This window comes from Gobio gobio (genome assembly GCF_949357685.1).
Source record: "Gobio gobio genome assembly, chromosome: 14".
NCBI classification, from domain to species: domain Eukaryota; kingdom Metazoa; phylum Chordata; class Actinopteri; order Cypriniformes; family Gobionidae; genus Gobio; species Gobio gobio.
The window spans coordinates 2,978,116-2,990,615 of record NC_137107.1 but is presented as its reverse complement, the minus strand read 5'-3'; the positions used below and the strand labels follow the sequence as shown (position 1 = coordinate 2,990,615).

The window sequence follows — 12,500 nt, the reverse complement described above, 5'->3', positions numbered from 1 at the left end:
GGGATAGGGAACGATCAGACAGTGCATTATATAGGGGATAGGGAACGATCATAAAGTGCATTATATAGGGGATGGGAACGATCAGACAGTGCATTATATAGGGGATAGGGAACGATCATAAAGTGCATTATATAGGGGGTGGGAACAATCATAAAGTGCATTATATAGGGGATAGGGAATGATCATAAAGTGCATTATATAGGGGATGGGAACGTTCAGACAGTGCATTATATAGGGGATGGGAACGATCAGACAGTGCTCTATATAGGGGATGGGAACGTTCAGACAGTGCATTATATAGGGGATGGGAACGATCAGACAGTGCACTATATAGGGGATGGGAACGATCAGACAGTGCATTATATAGGGGATGGGAACGATCAGACAGTTCTCTATATAGGGGATGGGAACGATCAGACAGTGCACTATATAGGGGATGGGAACGATCAGACAGTGCACTATATAGGGGATAGGGAACGATCAGACTGTACTCTATATAGGGGATAGGGAACAGCAGACAGTGCACTAAATAGGGGATGGGGAACGATCAGATTGTGCACTGTATAGGGGATGGGGAACGATCAGACAGTGCACTATATAGGGGATGGGGAACAATCAGACTGTGCACTGTATAGGGGATGGGGAACGATCAGACAGTGCATTATATAGGGGATAGGGAACGATCATAAAGTGCATTATATAGGGGATGGGGAACGATCAGACAGTGCATTATATAGGGGATAGGGAACGATCATAAAGTGCATTATAGGGGATAGGGAACGATCATAAAGTGCATTATATAGGGGATGGGAACGATCAGACAGTGCATTATATAGGGGATGGGAACGATCATAAAGTGCATTATATAGGGGATAGGGAACGATCATAAAGTGCATTATATAGGGGATGGGGAACGATCAGACAGTGCATTATATAGGGGATAGGGAACGATCAGACAGTGCGCTATATAGGGGATAGGGAACGATCATAAAGTGCATTATATAGGGGATGGGAACGATCAGACAGTGCATTATATAGGGGATAGGGAACGATCATAAAGTGCATTATATAGGGGATGGGAACGATCAGACAGTGCATTATATAGGGGATGGGAACGATCATAAAGTGCATTATATAGGCGATGGGAACGAACAGACAGTGCATTATATAGGGGATAGGGAACGATCATAAAGTGCATTATATAGGGGATAGGGAACGATCAGACAGTGCGCTATATAGGGGATAGGGAACGATCAGAAAGTGCATTATATAGGGGATAGGGAATGATAACGTTCAGACATTCAATGAGCATAAAAAAGTAAACACTAGAATGGAGCGTTTTGATAAATATAGGCATAATATCATATATATTTGGTAGGGTTCGGGTTAGTCTGTCATATAGGCTACATAAATATAATTATACATAAAAATATAATTATGATGAGAACATCATAATTGTGTGTTGGATTTAATGTTGAGACTTTTGTTTTTGTACTCAGGTTCTCAAAGATTATTAAAAAATTAGCAATAAATCAGTTATCGGCATTCAAATATAAAGAATTATCGGTATCGGACAATATTTTCATATCGGTGCATCTCTAATATTTAGTTAGCCTGTTAGTGATGACTTCATTATGTAAGTTTTTATTACAGCCACAGTTTAAATGTTTATTTCAACAACAAATTGGAGTGGAAACATACTTTTATATCAGTTTACAATTATATCAAATATATAATTGAAAAACTGTTCTAAAAACTGTCTAATGCGCAATTCTTTTTACTTTCTAATTATTACATTTGATCAATGAATTGATTATTAAATGCTTTATTTTCTCCTTTGGATGAAGGGATCTAGGTCTCTAGTCAAGTGTAAGTAAAGGAGTGATCATGTGACTCTTCAGATGTCCATCATCGGAGATGCACTTCCTTCAGGCATTATCACTAAAGACCAAAGGCAGTGAAATCAATCAAAAGCAATGACAACCTCCAGCGTGTGAGATCATTCAAATGCGTCGAGCTCCACACATCCCAGATTAAAGACGTAACACTTAAAAGCGCTCGCCTCCAAAAGGACCTCTAATTTCCGCTTCAAAAAAAGCACTTCGATTTTTAAAGCAAAGAATACATTAGACGTGCCAGTGTTTGAGAGCGCCCGCGGGTCGTCGTGTCCCTCACCGGTCACTATTAAAGGACCAATCCCTGCATTCCTGTTCAAAGAAACGCAGGATTAAAGGAAAGAACCACATGCAAATAGACTTTGTGCTCTGATATATAATGGCCATGTTTGCTTGATTCTATATGAACAGTGAGATTAATGAATATTTGTGTTTAAGATGAACGCTTGTGTTCCCAGGGCCTAAAACTGCAAAAACTGACAATAATGACAACAACATTTGAGATACCAGGGAAAATTCACAATTCTCTGTTCACAACAGCTAAAACTATACTAGCCTAACTAATATACATTTAAAACATTATTAAAGACAAGTAAACAGTCAGATAAATACAATATAACAGTGATTTTTCTTTGTCTTTTGTTGTTTGATTAACATTAAACACACAGCTGCAGGAATATTAGGCTACTGTCACTTTAAGAGCGAATGCACAGATCTAATACACTGATACTGACACACATGCATTTACTTTCTCAACTGTTTACATTCACTTAAGACATATAACCAACTATGTTTACTACGATACTCTCTATTTCTGGACATAACTGTGTGTGAATTAGTCCATTCAAGTGCAAGAAGACGTGAAGGAGAGCTCAGTTTAGTATTCATGCACTGTCTGAAACGCGGCTTTCTGTGTGTGTGCTTCACACACAACGCTTTCCTCACAGCGAGTAACGAAATGAGCTCTCTTTCGCGTCTTCTTGCGCTTGTCGAGGTTTAATCTTTTGTGACGATGCAGCGCTGTCCTGTCAACTGTCCCGAGTGTCATTCATGTTTATTGTTAGAATTCATAAAAATGGTGAGTTTCATTGTTTCACACACTCGCCAACGCAGATTCTCCCTCTCATTTGGCGCTTGCCGAGTGTTCATTTTAGGCCGTGCTTGTTCCTCAGGAGCTGAGCAATGAAATCGCCTCGGCAAACATCTCTTGTCTTCCAGCAAAATAATGTCTGTAAAACTAAATGCATTGTGAAGTGAAGTTGTGCAATATAAATGCTGTATGGTGAAATGATTTCCCAGCATTTTACATTCATGAAATGGAACCAAAATGAACAAAAATGACCCCCAAATTCAAGAAAATGCACAATTAAACTGCCACGACTAACAGTAAAATGTGTTGATTGTGGCATTACATTTCGATCTGCTCGTGTTGCTTCAATCCCCTTACAAAGAAGACGTTTATTTTATGAAGTATACTTAAGTTCAAGTATATTTTTAAGTATACTTAATGTCGTTAGTATACTAATATCAATGTCTACTAGTAGTAAACTTGTGTGTTATTTCAGTACCACATGGGACTAAATTGGCCCACTTTTTAGAACATACACTCACCTAAAGGATTATTAGGAACACACACTAAAACTGTGTTTGACCCCCTTTCGCCTTCAGAACTGCCTTAATTCTACGTGGCATTGATTCAACAAGGTACTGAAAGCATTCTTTAGAAATGTTGGCCCATATTGATAGGATAGCATCTTGCAGTTGATGGAGATTTGTGGGATGCACATCCAGGGCACGAAGCTCCCGTTCCACCACATCCCAAAGATGCTCTATTGGGTTGAGATCTGGTGACTGTGGGGGCCATTTTAGTCCAGTGAACTCATTGTCATGTTCAAGAAACCAGTTTGAAATGATTGGAGCTTTGTGACGGTGCATTATCCTGCTGGAAGTAGCCATCAGAGGATGGGGACATGGTGGTCATAAAGGGATGGACATGGGCAGAAACAATGCTCAGGTCGGCCGTGGCATTTAAACCATGCCCAATTGGCACTAAGGGGCCTAAAGTGTGCCAAGAAAACATCCCCACACCATTACACCACCACCACCAGCCTGCACAGTGGGAACAAGGCATGATGGATCCATGTTCTCATTCTGTTTACGCCAAATTCTGACTCTACCATCTGAATGTCTCAACAGAAATCCAGACTCATCAGACCAGGCAACATTTTTCCAGTCTTCAACTGTCCAATTTTGGTGAGCTTGTGCAAATTGTAGCCTCTTTTTCCTATTTGTAGTGGAGATGAGTGGTACCCGGTGGGGTCTTCTGCTGTTGTAGCCCATCCGCCTCAAGGTTGTGTGTGTTGTGGCTTCACAAATTCTTTGCTGCAAACCTCGGTTGTAACGAGTGGTTATTTCAGTCAAAGTTGCTCTTCTATCAGCTTGAATCAGTCGGCCCATGACCTCTGACCTCTAGCATCAACAAGGCATTTTCTCCCACAGGACTGCCGCATACTGGATGCTTTTCCCTTTTCACACCATTCTTTGTAAACCCTAGAAATGGTTGTGTGTGAAAATCCCAGTAACTGAGCAGATTGTGAAATACTCAGACCGGCCCGTCTGGCACCAACAACCATGCCACGCTCAACATTGCTTAAATCTCCTTTCTTTCCCATTCCGACATTCAGTGTGGAGTTCAGGAGATTGTCTTGACCAGGACCACACCCCTAAATGCATTGAAGCAACTGCCATGTGATTGGTTGATTAGATAATTGCATTCATGAGAAATTGAACAGGTGTTCCTAATAATCCTTTAGGTGAGTGTATATGTACTAGAAGTGTTAAAATAGTCAACTTTAAGTGCACAACTAGGTTTCTCATTTGTACTGCATCTGTACTACAAGTGAACTTATAAGTATACTAGCAGTTTACTATTTTAATACAAGTAGTACATTTCTTTTAGTCAATGAAAGTACACTTTGAAGTATACTAGATTAGTAGTTTATACTGCAAGTGTACTCAAGTTTTCTTCAAGTGAACTTAACATCATACTTATATTTTACTATTACATATATTATTTTTGCATTCTAAGTATACTACTATGTTCCTATTTAGGTATTCATTCTTTCACACGTGGTTGTACAGTATCACAGTAGTTTTCTGTCAGTACAGATCAATGATACTTAAGTGCAATTTTAAGTATGTTTCTGAGAAGTACATGTGTACTTTCTTATTTTTAGTTTAAAAGAAGTATACTAATAGCCAGTGTTGGGGAAAGTTACTTTGAAAAGTAATGCATTACAATATTGCGTTACTCCCTTAAAAAGTAACTAATTGAGTTACTTAGTTACTTTTTAAGAAAAGTAATGCATTACATTACTTTTGCGTTACTTTTTCTCACCTGGGCTGGGCTTGTTTATATATATATATTTTTTTATAACAAAAAAGTTATATTTTTGTGTAATGGTAAAGACCTCTTCATACCCAAATGTAAATAATGCGCCCCAGGCTGAGGTAAAGATGCAGATTCCCTCATGAACACTAGAGGGCGCAGCTCTGGATAATGGAGAATAGATGCAGAGAAAAAAGTTACACCAATAAAAACAATAAATCTAGTCATTTTCATCATCAAAGGTCAGCAGCAAGACATTGGTCAATTAAATATAAAGGTAGATTATGCATAAAAATAGTTGTTTTATTTAATATTTAATTATTGGAGGTTTGCATATACTCTGATTTTGCATTTGACTGATTTTCTTCATTTTGAGGAGGACAGAATCTTTACTGTGCAAGTGAGATAAATAAATGCTCACATTTAGTCTAGAACTACAATAACCCTCATGTTCACACACACACACACACACAACGCCTCAGCACTAACTCTCAACATGAGCTGTCAGTCAAACTAATGTGAAAAAGTAACTTTGTTGTGAATTTGAAAAGTAATGAGTTACTTTACTAGTTACTTGGAAAAAGTGCTATTATTACGTAACTCAAGTTACTTGTAATGCGTTTCCCCAACACTGGGAATAACAAGCGTCTTTTTTGGGGGTCATTTGCGTTGAGCATTATAACCAATCACAAGTTTTTCTGTTGAATGCAGTGGCCAATCAGAGGCGTTAGAAAACAGGGGAGATGTAAACGAGATTGATGTGGCAGTGCAGCGATGCAAGTGTGTTTAGTAAATCTGACGTTTTCCCCCTTTGCTTTAATGCCGGGTGTGTGTTGAGCAGGTCTTTAAAGCTGAGGGTCTCCATCTTCTGTCCATTATGAAGAACTAAAGGAGAAAATGGGCCTTTCCCATAAACGTGCTCGTTCTCCCTCATTGGCACACATGTGCTCGGCGCTCAGATGAAAAGACGCCCATATGAAAGGCTCCGCAGTCAGAAGTTTGGCCAAGAAATGCGGCTACTTCCAGCCCTGCAACCGCCATGACACGTGCTGTCAACCAACATGCTGTTAGCATTAGCACACTGGGTTTCACACGAGTTACTGAGGCCATTTGTAAACAGAGACATGAAAGCAGACAAGCTCTTGTGCTGCTGGCCTTGATCATCAAAGGCGGATCGATCAAATGGCTCCTTCCCATTGATTCTCTCAGCAAATGTATTCAACATCTGACACGCTCGCACGCCGCCTTTCAAGCATCAGACTTCAACTGACCACCATCTTATTGTGTGTGTGTGTGTGTGTGTGTGTTTCTTGCAGTCCAACAAAGTGTCGGTGGTCCAGCCGGGGATGCATCCTCTCACGCCGCTGCTGCCGTACGATCACTTCAACCCCAGCGCCACACACATTCCCACAGACGTCAGCCAGAAGCCAGGTACGCTCACACACTCGCCTTTATCTGATGCTGTCGCTCTGGATGAGCTGCGTTCAGAAAACACACCATAGCACCCGATGACTGAGACTAAGGGCCCTTTCACACCTGCCTTGTTTGGTCCGGATTTTCTGACTTTTCAGTTTGGTGCGGATCAAAATGACCGGTGTGAAACCTCCCCTGACCACGGGCCAGACCAAACTGACGAGATTTGGTCCGACTAAAAGAGGTCGTCTCAGTGCGGATCAAACTGAACAAAGCTTCGGTTGGTTTCTAGTGTGAAAGCATTTTCTGTACGGTTCAGACTCTCAGAACATTTACAGGAAGTTCCTGTTTATGTTTAAATATTATAACGTTATTTTTAAATTTCATCTCGGCTGCATTGATTATGAAAAGTGAAAAGATGCGCAATATGTCAGAAGACAGAAGGTCACAAATGATTTTGAACGAAATTTTGTATGATTTTGCTTAGAAAGCCTTTCTTTAATGTGAATTTCGTTTTGTATACATTGTATATTAAAGGGTTAGTTCACTCAAAAATGTAAATTGTGTCATTAATGACTGAGCCTCATGTGGTTGGACACCCGTCAGACCGTTCATCTTCAGACACAAATGAAGATATTTTAGTGTAAATCTGATGCTCTGAAAGGCCTCCATTGGCTCAACTTTACACTCTCAAGACCCTTAAAAGACACTAAAGACTAAAGTTACAAAGTCCATCTCACTACAGCGGCTCTACAATAACTTTATGAAGACGAGAATAGTTTCTGTGCGCAAAAAAACCCTAAATAACGACTTATATAGTGATGACGATTTCAAAACACGGCCTCATGAAGCTTTGAAGCGTTATGAATCAGTGAGTCGATTCAGCTGTTCAGAGCGTTATGAATCAGTGAGTCGATTCATGATTCAGATCGCGTGTCAAACCGCTGAATCGACTCTCTGATTCATAACGCTCTGAACCGCTGAATCGACTCACTGATTCATAACGCTCTGAACAGCTGAATCGACTCTCTGATTCATAACGCTCTGAACCGCTGAATCGACTCACTGATTCATAACGCTCTGAACTGCTGAATCGACTCACTGATTCATAACGCTCTGAACCGCTGAATCGACTCACTGATTCATAACGCTCTGAACAGCTGAATCGACTCACTGACTCATAACGCTTCGAAGCTTCTCGTCTTCATAAAGTTATTGTAGAGCCGCTGTAGTGAGATGGACTTTGTAACTTTAGTCTTTAGTGTCTTTTAAGGGTCTTGAGAGTGTAAAGTTGAGCCAATGGAGGCCTTTCAGAGCATCAGATTTACACTAAAATATCTTCATTTGTGTCTGAAGATGAACGGAGGTCTGACGGGTGTCCAACCACATGAGGCTCAGTCATTAATCACACAATTTACAGTTTTGGGTGAACTAACCCTTTAATGTGAATTTCGTTTTATATAAATTGTATCTTAATAAATAAGAAGCAAATAGTCTACAGCAGACCATAATCGCGGGAGCGATCACATGCTTTACACATGAACTTTAGCGCGTCTCAAATAAACCCAAACTCAGCAGATACTCGTCTCACAAACATGAGAAATGTGTGAATATAAAGCTTGAAATGTCCACTTTTAAACGTAACGAAAAGAAAATAGTCCAGCAATGCGACTGATCAATAATGCCGGTGATATGAGTCCGTTCATTCACTCTTGTCAAAGACGCTGATGTCACACACACATCCGTTTACAAACCAATCAGTGTCCAGATGCCGCCCATGATGAAGACGAGTGGACTCAAGTGTGTCATGTGCAGGTCTTTAGTGCGCTCGCATGACTGCAGTGTGAAACCAAACCAAAACTAACCAAATGTATAAAATCTATCAAAACATGAACTTTGGTGCGGACTCTCAGCTGTGAAACTCCCTAAGGGCCAGATTTACTGTCAGGATTTACTCAAACCCTTTTTTTGTGGCTTTACTATTCAAATTGACTAAAGTTTGCTGTAATTTAAAACCTGGCCAAAAAATGTCCATGCATCTCATCTCATCCCAGATGTTCATGTGTTTCTTACTTCAGTCGTTTTTTGAGGAAAACATTCCAGGATTTTTCTCCTCATAATGGAGTTCAATGGGAACCAGCGGCTGAAGGTCCAGATCACTGCAGTTTCAGAGACTCTGACCAATCCAGATCTAGACAAACCATCGCCACATTTACAACACACACACACATTTATACACTTTAACCTCAGACGCTCGACTTCTGTGTTGTGCTTCTTCACAGCGTATGATGTCATCACGTCTGAAAGGTCACATGATGTAGGTGGAAGTGCCGATAAACTCATCTCATGTTGACTTTAAAATCGTTTGTCATCGTTGTTTTTAGTCTTTGCATGTTCGTTTTAACACCGGGGCGGCACATCCACCTGCGTCATGTGACCTTTCTGACATGATGACATCACACACCATGAAGAAGAACAGCACTGAAGTCGAGCGTCTGAGGTTAAAGTGTATAAATGTGTGTGTGTGTTGTAAATGTGGCGATGGTTTGTCTAGATCTGGGATTGGTCAGAGTCTCTGAAACCGCAGTGATCTGGATCTTCAGCCGCTGGTTCCCATTGAAGGCCATTATGAGGAGAAAAATCCTGGAATGTTTTCCTGAAAAAACGACTGAAGAAAGAAACACATGACACTCTTGGATGAGATGGAGGAGAGGAAATCATCAGGAGATTGTCCTTCTGAAGTGAACTCATCCTTTAAAGGTTAAATGTAAGTTCCCTCGTGTCGTTCCAAACCCATGAGACTTTCGTTCATCTTCAGAACACACATGAAGATATTTTGAATGAAATCTGAGAGATTTCTGTCCCTCCATTGACAGTCTATGCCACTGTGATCATGAAACCAAGCATTGAAATATCATCTTGCTAAGGCAGATATTGATATTGATATATTCTGCTGTACTGTAAAGATGTCATTGATTTGCATCAGAATTTCATCACTTTTGTCCGCATAAATATCAGCATCTGCAGCAAATTGCATATTTTTGCTCCGTTTGGATGAAACTGAGCTGTTTATTCTCTCTATATGAGCCATAAAGACCTGATGGACCAAATCTGATACAAAACAAAAACACGTGATTTAAAAAAAAAAAATTTTATATATTATCTAAAGGTACAATAAATAGTTCCATTCTAAAAAATAAAATTGTTGTGTGTGTGTGAAAAGTTGTGTGTGTGTGTGTGTGTTTGTGTGTGCGTGCGTGCGTGTGTGTGTGTGCGTGTGTGAGTGTGTGTGTGTGTGTGTGTGTGTGCGTGCGAGTGTGAGTGCGTGCGTGTCTGCGTGAGTGAGTGCCTGTGTGTGTGTGTGTGTGTGTGTGTGTGTGTGTTTGTGTGTGCATGAGTGTGTGTTTGTGCGTGAGTGAGTGTGTGTGTGTGCGTGTGTGTCTGTGCGTGAGTGTGCATGCGTGTGTGTGTGTCTGTGCGTGAGTGAGTGTGTGTGTGCGTGCGTGCGTGTGTGTGTGCGTGTGTGAGTGTGTGTGTGTGCGTGTGTGAGTGCGTGCGTGTCTGCGTGAGTGAGTGCCTGTGTGTGTGTGTGTGTGTGTTTGTGTGTGCATGTGTGTGAATCAGTGAACTGTACCAGACTCACCCACCGTGACCCAAACACTCACATGATGATGATGTGATGACTGACTGAAGCTGCTCTGATATCCTGATGGTGTGTCTGTGTGTGTGTTCTCTCTGATATCCTGATGGTGTGTGTGTTTGTGTGTGTGTGTGTGTGTGTGTGTTCTCTCTGATATCCTGATGGTGTGTGTGTGTGTGTGTGTGTTCTCTCTGATATCCTGATGGTGTGTGTGTGTGTGTGTGTGTGTGTTCTCTCTGATATCCTGATTGTGTGTGTGTGTGTGTGTGTGTGTGTGTGTGTGTGTGTGTGTGTGTGTGTGTGTGTGTGTGTGTGTGTGTGTGTGTGTGTTCTCTCTGATATCCTGATTGTGTGTGTGTGTGTGTGTGTGTGTGTGTGTTCTCTCTGATATCCTGATTGTGTGTGTGTGTGTGTGTGTGTGTGTGTGTGTGTGTGTTCTCTCTGATATCCTGATGGTGTGTCTGTGTGTGTGTTCTCTCTGATATCCTGATGGTGTGTGTGTTTGTGTGTGTGTGTGTGTGTGTGTGTTCTCTCTGATATCCTGATGGTGTGTGTGTGTGTGTGTGTGTGTTCTCTCTGATATCCTGATGGTGTGTGTGTGTGTGTGTGTGTGTGTTCTCTCTGATATCCTGATTGTGTGTGTGTGTGTGTGTGTGTGTGTGTGTGTGTGTGTGTGTGTGTGTGTGTGTGTGTGTGTGTGTGTGTGTGTGTGTGTTCTCTCTGATATCCTGATTGTGTGTGTGTGTGTGTGTGTGTGTGTTCTCTCTGATATCCTGATTGTGTGTGTGTGTGTGTGTGTGTGTGTGTGTGTGTGTGTGTTCTCTCTGATATCCTGATGGTGTGTCTGTGTGTGTGTTCTCTCTGATATCCTGATGGTGTGTGTGTGTGTGTTCTCTCTGATATCCTGATGGTGTGTGTGTGTGTGTTCTCTCTGATATCCTGATGGTGTGTGTGTGTGTGTGTGTTCTCTCTGATATCCTGATGGTGTGTGTGTGTGTGTTCTCTCTGATATCCTGATGGTGTGTGTGTGTGTGTGTGTTCTCTCTGATATCCTGATGGTGTGTGTGTGTGTGTGTGTGTGTGTGTGTGTGTGTGTGTGTGTGTGTGTGTGTGTGTGTGTGTGTGTGTTCTCTGTCCAGTCATCTCAGGCGTCTGATCGTTTCACTTTCACAGGCTTTGGTGAGCGTGAAGTGTGTCTTATATTGAAAGACTATTTTTAAAGCATGTTGTTTTCCGTTCACGTGTGTGTGACGTGTCTTTAACCACCGCATACACACATTCACAGGAGTCATTGCGTGATTGTGTGTATATTGTAGTTGAGGACAGCATGCAGATGCAGTTTGAGCTGGCTCTAAGCCTCCTCAATAACAGGTCATGTGACTCACACACATCTCTCAGGGCTGACTCGAGCCGCTCACATTCCAGCTGCAGATTTATGAGGGTTCGCTTCACAAACAGGCCCAGAGCAGATGCAAATTACAGTCATCGAGTGGCATTCTTCAGCAAACACAGGCTGACAAATCACTTCCTGTTGGAGAACACACGGGCGTCTTTCTTTTTACCATTACAGAATCATCTAACGCTGAGGTCAAAGGTCACTCCGTGTGCTCGCACTGGGTCTGATTTCCATTTCTAATAAATGAAAATAAAATGAATCATAATCTGAAGATAGCATCTCATGCCCAAAACAATAAGGGATTGTATAATGTGTTCTACATGAAGGTTTTCACACTTCACCTAAAGCCTTTCTGTATAAAGCACTTTAAAAGGGTTTTTAATGCAATAATTATGCGTTGTATGGCCTCAATAATACTGTAACAACAGTTATAAACACCTTTAGAGAGTTTAACGCATTAAAACATGTCAAAACAACGCATGTCAGATGGAACACGCAATCTGTGAATATCATAATGCACTTTAACTTTGGTTTCAGTTATTCATTAAAAGATATAATGCGCATTATGAATATCTTTATAATGCTTTATACATAACGTTTTCATTTGATTACATTTAGAAAGATGAATCAGATTTGTTTAATATTTATGCGTTTATTTGATCACTCTTTTCTATCAAAATCATAAATCCAGAAGAATGTAAACAGAACACACTATTTTTTTATTATAAAAGTGTTAATACATTATTCAACTGTTAATGTTTATTAAAA

General features: G+C 40.8%; 1 protein-coding gene across 4 annotated transcripts in view; it reads left to right on the top strand.

The window, feature by feature from the left end:
- The window catches only part of tcf7 (transcription factor 7), a gene marked incomplete at its 5' end in the record, with an annotated part of 87,928 nt that overhangs the window by 41,350 nt on the left and 34,078 nt on the right, over nt 1-12,500 (top strand). For all 4 annotated transcript variants that reach the window (XM_079834221.1, XM_079834220.1, XM_079834219.1 and 1 more), the window contains one exon: nt 6,600-6,714. In XM_079834221.1, coding sequence (XP_079690347.1) covers nt 6,600-6,714 — 115 coding nt within the window. The remainder of the gene's footprint in view (nt 1-6,599; nt 6,715-12,500) is intronic.